Genomic DNA, 12,947 nt, shown 5'->3' on the forward strand with positions numbered 1-12,947 from the left:
TTATGGAAAAGGACATTAGCATTCCCTCAGGGAGAAATGAATATGACGATATATAGCTGCTCCCCCGTTCTTCCTGTGCTCCATTCTCCAACACACAGGCATTTTTTGGGTTCCCTCCCAGTCCTTCACAGCTCATGGTTATATAAGGATTCAATATTTCTCATCAAACAAGAGGACACCCCCTTACCCACAAAAAAATAATAATAAAAAAAATCACAAGCTTTTGATGCACCAATTTGTCTACATCACACTTTTGTGTTTATCCAGTTCTTTTTGTTCAGTGTCAGTATATTTTTGTAAGAAATGTTTTTGCCTGGATTTACATTTGTATTTACACATTTGTACAGTGTAATCATTGAATATAAATGATACATTTTTACAAACCATACATAAACTACGACAGACCAGTTTATTAGAAACCCTTCCTTATGTCTCCACCTTGTTTATGTCCATAGACTGGAGCTTGTGCACATTGCTGCATATTTTGGTCTTGGTTTTCCAATCTCAACCAATCCGTGACACTCTAGGGATCTGAATGTCCTGTATTTGATTGCACACATGAGCATTAGTGAGGTCAGGTCCATGACCATTTGTGATGCTTAGTTTTGCATCACAAACACCACTACTTCCAGTGCTTCTCAACCCAATGCTAAGTATGTATGCCCTTTCTCCCCTTTCTCTCTGTATTGGGCGTGTTCACTATAGATTCACACGAATGTCCTCCAGAGCATCAACTTTATTTGTTGTTATGATTGTTATGATTCATATGTATTTTGTAATTTATAGGACACTGCATTTACACCAGCTCTGTGTAAGACAAACACGGTCTAATCATGGACAGTGTAGATTAGTCTAAACATAAGCTAGTTGCTAATGCTTTAAGACCATACTGAGATTTTGTAAAGCTGTTTTGTTAAGTTCAGCTGAATTGTATGCATTTAATCTCGTGGACAAATCCTGTTACGTGCATCTTCGAGCTTAAAGGATGGAGCTGACGGCATTTGCATTTGGTTGTTTACAGACATTGATAATATAATCAGTAAAAAAAGGTTTTACAACATGTTTATTCAGGAAGTAACTTGCATCTGCAGCTCTATCCTGTCCTTCAGCCTTAAGCTGTGCGACAATCCAGGTCTGTAAAACAACAGCGTCACTCAGGGTACCTTTATTATTTCACGATTGGCTGGAATGCAACTGCTAGTTTTAGTATCTGGGAGTAATTCACAAAGCAGGGTTTCTCAGTAGAGCAGAGTCACTTAGGCCTAAAATGAGGGCACCACCAATATGAACATGAATGGGGAGTTTTGATGGTAGATTTGAATTTTTCAATCCGTTCTCCATCTGTCAACTGTATCATGTGATTGAGTACCATCAGTAATCATTTCAGATGTTTACTTTTTCTCAGAAGTCAAAGGCCGGTTGCTGTATCTGAAACTAATCAGCGTCTATTCTTATAAATGTGGAAAGGAAGGGATATTACTTACGAAGGGATGTCACTTGTAAAATGCCCTTGTCATACTTAAGCTGCTTCCCAGGTTACTTCTTTTGTCCTATGTTTATTTTTGGTTTTCAAGGAGGTGATAATCACCAGTCTGTTGGCAAATCACCAGAACTCCACCCAAACTTTTTCTAAACGGCAAGTGTTGGATTAAATGTGCAACTTCCAGCGTTTAAACCACATCTACAGCCTGGCACACATTCTTTTGAACGTACTAAGGCATTATGTGAGGTCAAAGGATTAATTCTTATTTTCCTGAGGGCCAGGGAGGCTCTCATACTGATTGCTTATGTAATTCTGTCGCTATGAAGCACATGCAAGCTTTTCTACTACTTTAAGACACGTTGGTTAATCTGGAGCTTTTTGGGATGTCACTCAAAAAAAATAAATAAAATGACTGTATCTGAGAGATTAGTGCAAAATGGACAGGATAGAAATCTAAACAGATTATTTCTACCAAGATCCTTATGAAATGTACAGATTGTTGTAGACCAACCTTCCGCATCAAAGTTTGTCCATATGATCTTAAAACAAAACAGTGGTCAAACTCGACCCTGAACAAACACAGTAACAAAACAGAAAAATCCTCAGTAGCCTGAATTACTAAAGGCCTAAATGCACTTTGTTGCACAAAGTTGATCACGTTCTTTAGTTCATTACACATCCATCCATACATCCATAAAAACGACAGACACATTTGTTTCTCAAAAATCCAAAACTTGTACTGTGCAGACAATAAATAGTGCTTACAAAGGTAAGACAAGAATTCCTTTTTTCCCCTCAGACTGACATTTATACAGCTGATATGAAACTCAAGTTTTTAGTGGGAGCCCACAAACTCTCAGGGTGTGACTACAGTACCAGCACTGGTGAGGGAAAAAGGTTTTGAGTCACATGCAAGACCCTTCCCACAAACATCCCTCCCTATTGGCATTGAAAGGCAAACTTAAAAAAAGAGTCCATTAAAAAAGAGCCTGGGTTGGTTTGTTTTGTTTCTTTTCTTTTTACAATTGTTCCATCTTTCATCAAGCTTCTCCCGGAGATAAAAAGAAGAAGAAGAAAAAACAAGACAAATAAAAAACAAACCAGGTACAGAAATCTACAGAGACAAAGCTTGGCTGAGTGGAGTTTTGGAGTTGCACGAGCTTTTGCTTCTCCAGGCTGAAGCTCAAGAGACATAGCCTCCAAGGATCAACTAATGCCCAAAAAACAGCAGGGCCCTCCAGGGACCACCTAATGGGCCAGGGTACAGGAAGGATCCTCCTGAGGATTTCCTTTTGATGTCCAGCATATTCTTCACAGAAGATACCTTGCTATGGCCGGTGGAACCTGTTGAGAGAGAGATATTAGACGTGTAAGTATACACTGCATCTGCATCTACAAGAGATGTCTTCATAAAGCACAGGTGTATCATTGAGGGAGATGGGGGAGGGGAATATTAAAAGAAAAAATAAATAAATAAAAAATACTGGGACTTGCTTAGCTACTAATAGCTATCCTTGCCTGCAGAAATGGGGACTAACGTAAGCGAAACATAGGGGGTATTTGTTATCCATGGCAGGCTGTGCTACTGCCTGCAGATTCCACACACTTTGCATTTTCAGAAAGCGAGCCCCAGCTATATTTAGACTGACCCCCATACAGACGTATACAAAGCTTTATCAGCATTGGAAGGGAAGGTCAAGCTCAACAATGCTGCGGCCCCTTATGTAAACAATGACCCTTGCAGTGGTTTATTGCTGTCACAAATTCTCAATTATAAAGCACAGACAAAAAAAAAAAAAGTATTTTTTCTATAAAATTTCCAGTTTAAATAGTCATTTGTAATTAATCAGGAAACTGAAGGGAAAGATTAAGTAAATCAAGTGAAAAAACTGTTTTAATAAACTAGTTTAGACTTAAGGGATACCTATATAAAAAGTATATATGTAAATATTTAATCGTATTTTAACGGTTTAATTTGTAATTCATAACAGATATATAAAAATACAGGTTTCATGAAGAAAAACTTTACTGAACATATAATAAAAGCAGTAATAAAGTCAAAAGATGAAGACACAAATCCTGTCATGTCTGACCTATACTGCTGGGGCTTCTTTGTCATTTGGTGTTTACTGTGTTTTGTGTTTTCTCCTGAGACTTAAATAATCTGTATTTTTATTGCTGACTAAATATTAATTGAGGAGCTTGGTATAAAAAATAAATGAATTAAATAAAAATTATTTGATCACTATTTTTATAGCAACCGTCCAGAAAAACACTGCTCAGAAAAATGACAGAAAAACACAGCTCACGAGACGTGACAAACACCCACCCAAATGTCTGGCTCACTGACCTGGTGAGATGTTTGCTTGATGCGTGAACCTCCATCTCATTGCTCTTGAACTCGTTCAGCTCTTTACGTATTGCTGCCTGAAAGAAAGGAAATACAACAGTTGTGATGCAGGAGAAATAAACACAAAGATATCTGCATGAAATCGTTTTGAAAATATATTTTCTCATTTTTACAGTAGTTTACTGTATTTTGTATTTGTGTTTTTTTTGTTGTTTTTTTTGCCAGTTTGAACATACAGATGCAGAACAATGAAATGAATGTAAATGAAATACACTGTATAATCATAATTAATAACAATCAAATGACAGTGAATACATAACTAAGCACGAATAAGTGAATTTGATTGGCCGGAGTGTCAGGAAATTAAGCTAAAACATCGGAGTGTAATAGAGAACGGGGTCCTGCAGGGGGAGACATACCTTGTCTGCAGCAGACAGTCTCGTCCAGGGCTTGTCTGCTCTTCTATCATAGTCCTGAGCTTTGGCCACTTCGACATAGTCGCTGAAGCGGATGAGGATCTTTCGTTCGCGGAGCTCATCTACTGTGGGGCGCTGGTTCAGCTACAGAGAGGGAGAGAGAATGATATTCAGCTTTTATTCAAGCAGATCAGCCCATAATAAGAGATGGGAAGCCATATGAAAATATATTAATATTCCTGTTTAAAGGCATTCTCCCAAAACACAGTCGCAATATGTATTTTTCCAACTACCCTGTCAGGGCATTGCTATGTTGCTTATACACACACAGTGCATTTCCTGTGGTTTTCAAACGATCTAGAATTGGGCGTTCAGTACAGCACTGGTCTTGTTCAGTGTTTATGAGTTGTTTCCTGACAACAGCTCTGACTTTTATGGTCATATTATTATCACCATCTTAGAGGACTTACTGCAATCTTCTGAACAAGACTCTAAACAATGATTCTCGCTGTATTACTGCTCTTAGATGATTCTAAGGATGAGAAAGTCATCGTGGGGCCTGCTGCTGGACCAGAGCAGCTGTGAGGAGTGAATGAATTACATTACTGAAATAATCATGCAGCCACTCCTTTTCCATTCTGCAGATTCAGCCTGTGTCTGACTGAGTCTATCTGTCTGTTTATGGTTTGTTCAGGATTTAGAGTGAGATTGGAGGTGGAGAGATTACGACTGATAATATTCTTGGAGGCGGTGACCTGCAGGCTCATACCTTTCTGTTCAGCCTCTGCTTAATTTCTCTCCTCTCCTCCTGCTCTGTCTGGTCATTCCTCTCTGCAAGACACAAATGGGGAAGAAAAAAAATCCACATTAGTGTAAAATTAACATTCAAACAAAAAAGCTCCGTAAAACGCAGCCCCAATGAACAGTGATGGTATAAAACACAGAGATGGTTCTTATCACATGAAAATGAGATGATGCTTATATTTGTATTCTGGTATTTTCTGAATGATAATTGACCACTGAACTAACCAAAACTGTTTACAATTTTTATATATTATCTAAAATATGTGGTAATTGCCAATTAGCACAGGATCCACTGACCAAGCTGAGCTTGTGCTGCAGAAACATCAGTGCTGACACCTAACCTGTAGTGGAAAGCAGAAGGTCCCCCTGAGGGATGCAATATGTCCTTAATAAACAATACAAGCTCGCTCTCTTTAACATATCTCCTTCATATCTCCTTCTGCTCACCTACTTTCCCCTTTCCAACACAGAGTGATTTTGGATTATCTGTAGTCTCGCCATTCTGGCATGAGCCATGGTACGAGGATAATACTTCACTCCAATCAGACAAACAAGGTCAGTAAGGGGCTGATTTTTTTGTGAGATATTTATTTGAATAAAATGGTGAGAAATGTACAAACACGATACATTTAATGGGAATGTCAAGTATGTTGTAATTGCTAATGAAGGAATGTTATTTCATTCCACTGTGGACTTGTATTTAGCTCGTATAGACCTTGTATTGGCTTTAGCTTGGTTAAGGGGGGTTAAAAAAAAAAAGGGGGCCGGGGCAACAGCTGAGTGACCCAAGGAACAGGTGCCCTGAAGCAGGACACAGCTATGAATAAAAGTTGGCTAAATCAACAAAAAAGTAGGGAGGGTGGTGGTGCGACAGCAAAAAAAAAAAAAAAAAAAAAAAAAAGCTGTCAGACAAATTACAGAGGAAGTAAACATGTGGTAAACCAAATATGATCTAAAATAAGAATCTGTACCTCTGTATTTTCAGGTTAATACTGATAAACACTATATGGTGCGTGTGTTTTTTAAAAAATAAATAAAAACAGATGTAAGCTTCCTGTGGCTAACTCATATTAATGAGCTGTATATAAAAAAGTTTTCTAATTTATGCTGCCGTGTAAAATTATTTTCCTACAGCATTAAATTATTTTTAAGGGTTCTTATGATAGAAAAACCATTTTTATTATGATTTTAAAATCCACATTGTCATGTAATTACAGTAAACAGCTTCTCAAAATATATATATATTTTTACAAAACCTCCAGGGAAAGTTCCTAAATGAAATGGAATATGAATATACTTCATTACATTGGAAGGTATTGGTAGGTCTTAAGGTAAATGTGGGTGAAATGTTTGTGTGGAGTTTCTCACTCACGTTTGAGGATGTTTCTGCTCTCCAGCTCCTCCACTGCAGGTCTCTGGCTGAGCCTCCTGCGGAAAAACACCAAAATCACGTTTTGCACCATTTTCCACCCCTTAGTTCTCTCTACTTTCACAGTCCTTGTAGTCTGTGTGACCGTCGGAACATCCTAGGAGAGTATCTCCAGCTCCATCTCGAGTCCAGACACCGCAGAGGCTGGTTAAATCTGCAGGATTTCCACATGAGGAGCTGAGGGGAGACTCTCTCAGTGACTGAGCTCGGGATTCCCTCAGAGAGAACAACCGCTCTCCACTCTCCACAGTGTGAGCGAACCCCGCGCAGACATACTGTACAAAACGCTTTCAGTCGAATAAAAAAGGTGGTATAAAGTACGTATAAAGCGTATAAAGGAGTATAAAGTGGTGGGATTGTTGTCCTGAGCTCGCTGATGCTCTGAGTGAGAGGCGCTCACTCCACCGCCGCTTTTCTCTTCCTCCGTCAGCAAGGGGCGGGGATACAAATGATTCATCTGAGCCGATGCTCTCAGAATCGATTCTTTTTTTACAAAGCCGGAGCCACTAGTTGCGATTAGAACCGGGTTTAGGAAAAGCCTCTCACTTTAACACAGAGCGACTGGGTCTGGTTTGCAGGTATTAAACCAGTTCCAAAGCCAAAATACGTTAAATGTACACGCTTATATATATATATAAACGAATGCCTGCCAGAAACGAGGGAATTCCTCGTTCCAAATGCTCAATTTCCTCGTGCTGTTTCTGACTTCAATTTAAATGAATTGTCTAACATGGTATTTAAACACGGCGCCCATCACGGACTTGCTAAGCCTAATTTACCACATAATATATTTTCAGCATCTCAAAATAATACCTGAAAAAAACGTTATCTTTATATTTTGACATATTAAAAAAGTATGTAATCTTCAACATGTTGACTTCACACCTCAAAATAATGATGTATTTTCCCCAGATGATGTTTTCTCAAGATTTCGAGTGAGGGTGCACTCTCTAATGGGTGGATTCAGGCAGCTAAGGTTTCTTACATCATGAACCCAAGGAACCAATCTCAAATTGCAGGGCAGGGTTTTCAAGGTAAGGTCAAACTGCAGGCAAGAGATGGAGGGCTGGGTGGAGGTGGGTGTTAATTACATATTCATAAAGCTTACTGAATGTAGACGATTGTAGGCAGAGCATCTCTAAACCACTTGAAAATTAGGTGATTTTGGGGTGATCAAAAAATTGTTCTTATTGAAAAAGTCATTTTAATGAACTTATTAATTTTTAGGGGTTTAATTGATGACTTTAAGATGTACCAAGTCAATATTTTGAGAAAATTAATATATATATAAATATACACACATACACACACACACAAGTGCCTAATCACACAACAATTGTTTGCAAGTGACTATTTGAAAATATTCCCAAGGCAAAAAAATTCAGTTGAGGACTGAGAATTCTCTCCATTTTCCATATTGTTTGTTCTCCAACCCCCCATACATCATCCTTCCTGACACGATGCAAGACGTGATGGGCATCTTAAAGCACAGCAGATCCTTCATCAACATTCAGTTTAATGTCTCAGAGGGCAAGCCACACAGTGGAGAATAAAACAGGCTCACAAATAATAACCAATGTATAATCTAATATCACATACAAACAATAATCCTGTTATATTTATTAAAGACTAAATTCCTCTAAAGATTCAATACCAACAGCATCTTTGTTTGATATTGCTCATATCTTTACATTTCTGAGTAAAAGACTGACAGCTACAAATATTGTAGAGACAGAACATTGATCAGTAAATAATGTAAAATTATTAATGGCCAAGTTTGGTTAGAAATATCATTAAATAAAAGGTGATCTGTTACATTTGCACATTATTTAAAATGAAATTCCCAACTGAAAATGTGTTTACAGACCTTTTTACAACATTTAAAACACTAAAGAAGGTTCCTGAGAAAGAGAAAGACATCGGCAGAATAAATATAAGTCAATTCTTCAATACTATGCTGTTTTATGTCTAATTTACAGTGCTACATTGACAACGTTCCTCCGTCCAACGCCCCTAAAAAAAACATTCATCCATCTCCGAGAACAGACAGTCAATATCAGACCCTGCACTATTTAACACTTCTCCCCAGTGGCAGATCCTAATTAAAGCTCTCGAGCCAGCCATCAGTGTCTGTAACGAACGCTGTGTTCTCCCTATTTGATTGATAAAAGATGCCAGACCGTGACAAGGATATGATGGCAGTGATTCACACAGACAACCTGCTTATATTAAAAAAAAAAATCTACACAAGCTGATTATCATCATTAACAACAGCAACAACAAAATACAGTTCTGAACAAGCAGAGGCTATATTTGGATCTTGATTGGCCCAAGTCCTGGAAACAGGTGTGTGGAGGGACACCTGGGAGCCTGATTAAAAAAAATAAATAAAAAAAGCATGGCCATGAGGTTAGCAGCTTACTGAGGACTGGTCATCGGAGCCAAAAATAGGCTTTAAATGTGATGAGATATTAAAAAGGAAGAATTTTGGATGCATTCCATACTTATATTCAGCTGGTAACATTATTAAATTGTAAATAGAGTGGATATATGTTCTGCAATGAACAAAATTACCTTCCAATAGATATTTTCACTTGAAAAACTTACTTTAAATAAAGGTAAGAGATAAGGTCTATGTTCTAACCACAAAATAAGAACTATCAGATTCACTGAATACGCTGCACTTGCCAGCATTTTAAAATCTTGTTTGCAAACAAAAGAAAGTGTTTCCTGCATCTGAATGGCAATAGACTGATCAGTTTAACTGGACTGCACATGCTTAAAATAAACTGATGAGGAGGTATATGTGCAAGTGTATAAGCCACATCTTTCAGTGTGGTCTGATCAAGTGCCGTAATTGAGAGCACGCATCACAAAATAAAAGTGCAGTGTCCTATGACATCTCAAAGTGTGCTTCATAAATAAATTATGTTTGTAAAATTGCATTAAATATTAAAAAAAATATGAAACAATATAATAAAGTGGTAAAATTACTTGATACACTGTAATTGAATTAAATCAAATGGTTCAGATCAGAGATATAGCGATTTAAAGAGGACAGAATTAACACTCTACTTTCAAACAAGCTTCAAAACCGAAACATCTGCATTCTCTTATTTCCTTGGTAAAACATTCTTGCCGGTGCTTCCTCTATGCCCGTCTATGGCCATCCTCCGCCAGACACACTTTGACCCAGGTCCTTTACGACTGGCCTCGATGTTCCTCACTTATCAAACATTAAGACTGATGTATCAGGCAGCCGGGCAACTTGTCAGAGCGATAAGACGACTGAGGGAAGTAGCCTTTAAAGGGAGTGTCAGAGCATGAACGTGAATCAGGAACACTGGCACTTACACAGCCATTGCCCACTGAGCTGTGGCTTAATGCCCAAGCTTCCTCCCATCTAAGGGGACTGAGGTGGTCAGGAAGTCCCAGGGAAAGCCTAGATCTAAAAGGAGGGGCTGCAAGTGCAGCCAAGAGGCATGGAGGGTTGAAGGCATGACATACAGTTAATAAATATCCATATTCACTGTAAAAGTGGCATGGTTTGAGAATGTATTCAACATCCTGCAACAACGAAGAAAGGTTGGGAAGTGTTTTTTTTTTATTTAACATTTTATCCTGGGTGCTGAACTGAGGGATAATTGTAACTGCATTTACATGTTTTCAGGACCAGCATGGAGAGGATTATTAATTAGCTGATCAGTTGGACACTGACTGTTGGAAGAGAGAAAATAACAAAGCATGTCTGACAGGGGCACAGAAGTGTAATAAGCTACATTTTGGTTTTATTTATCATTAGTTATGGTCAATTCCAAACTGCTAGCTAGAAGTTAGCCACTTTCACGGTGCTAGGGTTAGGGTTAGCTGGAAAGCTAAGTATACGCATGTGCAACCTTAAATGACCACAAGCACAATGTCATTACACAGCTTAACACACTTGGAGGAGAAAACTTAATACTGACACTGTTACATCAGCTAGGAGAAACCAATGTTGGCGGGCATCACACTGAGTGATGAAGGGGAAGGAGGATCATCAGCCCACCAGAATGAACAAAGAAAATTATGCTGAGTTGGACTCCTGGTCACAAATAACAGGCGTTGCTACGATCAAACACAAAATGTAATTTTTAAAAGATATTTAAATGTATCAGATGTACAAACCAAGACCTAATTATTCACCCATTGCAGTGGTTCTGGAGCCTACCTGGAATCACGGGGCGCAAGGGGGGAACACACCCTGGAGGGGGCGCCAGTCCTTCGCAGGGAGACACACGTACACACACATATTCACACCAATGGATACTTTTGAGTCACCAATCCACCTACCAACATGTGTTTTTGGACCAGGGGAGGAAACTGGAGCACCTGGCAGAAACCCACGCGAACACAGGGAGAACACACCGAACTCCTCACAGACAGTCACCCGGAGTGGGACTCGAACCCCCAACCCCAGGAGCTGTGTGACAACGACATTACCTGCTGCGACAATAGCTAATTAGGTACCTTTAATTTAAATATAAATGATATTATCACAGGGGATTGTCTCTCATATTTCATTCCACTGTAAACACACTTTTTCCTCTACTGCACCCACAGTGCCTGCTGGATAGTATAAACAACTTATTCAAAAGCCAAACCATGAAAGCTGCCCTATTCTAGAGCTGGACCTAAATTATTCATCAAAATGTCTGGCTGACCCCAGGCCTGCCCTTTACTACACAGAGACACTAAAGCTATCAAGTATTGGGAACCTCTGAGTGTCTCCATGTCACCCACAGAGATGGCGACGTGAGTCTAGCTTCAAACGCCTCCAAAGCTGTGGTCACATCCAAAATGTGGTACACGACCCCAGCCGCTGGGTCTGTTTCTAAATACCACAGAGATGCATAACAATGATAGATTCAAGCAGTTCAGATAGATTCTGATAACAGCCATTTGCATTTTACAATATTTTTCTTTTTTTTTTTTAGACACAAAGCATATTTTCACATGGAATATGCTTAATGAATCCCAGTTGTGGAGCTCTGAATTTATCCAGCTGTTGCTGCTGATCTTTTAACCTTTTGACTTGTTGACCAGGCCGGTGCTTTTCTATAAATAGAGTCCTCTTCCTGTGTGCCTTGAAAAGAGAACAAATACAAATTGATAATCCTGCTTGTTATAAAGTGCCTGCCATCAAAAGCCAATGTCCATTAGTGCCCTACATAGCAACTCTGTCCTTTCCAGGCACCAATTTTCCAATGAATGGCCAGTTTGTATTGTCAGCTTTGGTGGGGGATCACTTTAGCTGCTTCACTGTTTGGACATATTAATTACATGCGTGTATTATTTCCCCATCCCACTCTACAGTTTATGTTCACCCTCTTTTCTGTGTGACGTTTATGACAATCAAAGGGGACAAGGATTTATTTTCGGGGCAATCTTCTTGTGCGCAACACTGATGTGATAATGCTACGCAAAAACGCCATAGTGGGAGCAAGGGTCCCATGTGAATGCGTGTGCAAATTCATGGCATCTGATAATTAGCAACTGCTTTCAAATGTAAATATAGTACAGTAAACGTGGGCTGGCGAGTCGGAGCGCTGACAACGTGTAATTCCAGATTTTGGGCTTTTTTGGAATTGACGAGCTAACATCCGGCTCTAGCGTCACTAGCAATGCTACACATGTTGTTTGCCAGTTTCCTGTGCAGCACTGGGCAAAAGCCTGAGTAGCATTGGGCTGCTGCCTGGTTGTGATGCTGAGCTTTATTTAGCCGGCAACACAAGCCGGGGACACAGCCGACATTGTCGCCGTTCAGCTGAGGTAACCGGTCCAAACTAGCCACCACATGAGAGATCCAGCTTGTGATACAGGATATGTGCTTATTAAAACAAAAACAGGGTTAAAGGACATGAATCTGATCTGCTGATGGCCCTTCGGTGGCCCCCAGGATCATCCTCAGAGCAAAAGAGGGAACACAGTGATGAAAAAGTAATAAGAGAAAGGCTGTCCAAATGTGTTCTCTACGTGTAATACTCAGAAGACAAAAGAAGTGTTCTCACAGGAGCACTTTAATTCCAGTAATTGGAAAAAAAAAATTAGAGAAAATCAACAGCCTTGAAGCTGAAATGACTGGCTTCAAATTCAAACCTCATGGCAGACATTGAAATAAATGGAAATGAGAAGACAAATGAAACAAATGAATTCTGTTAACATCTTTGAAAGGAAATGATCTGTGGGAATAGGTATTTACCTTATTGCATAATGCTCTCCGTTAATATGAAAGGCAATCGTGAGGCGAGGGGAGAAATTAGGGGACATTGAGATACATGAGCACAGATCAGTCACGACGTGTGGGTATGAGGTGTTCATTGATGCCTTGTCCCTCACACGCTCTGTATACATTCCTGCGCCTCAATTCAGCACCAAGAATGTTCTTGATTAATGTTACAGCAGCTGTAATAGAGAAACATCACTGCA

General features: G+C 39.3%; 1 protein-coding gene across 2 annotated transcripts in view; it reads right to left on the minus strand.

The window, feature by feature from the left end:
* Nucleotides 1–758: 758 nt before the first annotated feature.
* The window catches only part of phactr3b (phosphatase and actin regulator 3b), a 56,590-nt gene continuing 44,401 nt past the window's right edge, over nt 759–12,947 (minus strand). For both annotated transcript variants that reach the window (XM_066672667.1, XM_066672668.1), the window contains exons 9-13: nt 6,426–6,481; nt 5,019–5,080; nt 4,253–4,393; nt 3,834–3,910; nt 759–2,827 (exon numbers count right to left, since the gene is read on the minus strand). In XM_066672667.1, the coding sequence (XP_066528764.1) occupies nt 2,812–2,827; nt 3,834–3,910; nt 4,253–4,393; nt 5,019–5,080; nt 6,426–6,481 (352 nt within the window). In that variant the 3' untranslated portion in view covers nt 759–2,811. The remainder of the gene's footprint in view (nt 2,828–3,833; nt 3,911–4,252; nt 4,394–5,018; nt 5,081–6,425; nt 6,482–12,947) is intronic.

This window comes from Hoplias malabaricus, chromosome 5, assembly GCF_029633855.1.
Source record: "Hoplias malabaricus isolate fHopMal1 chromosome 5, fHopMal1.hap1, whole genome shotgun sequence".
In the NCBI taxonomy this organism is placed as follows: domain Eukaryota; kingdom Metazoa; phylum Chordata; class Actinopteri; order Characiformes; family Erythrinidae; genus Hoplias; species Hoplias malabaricus.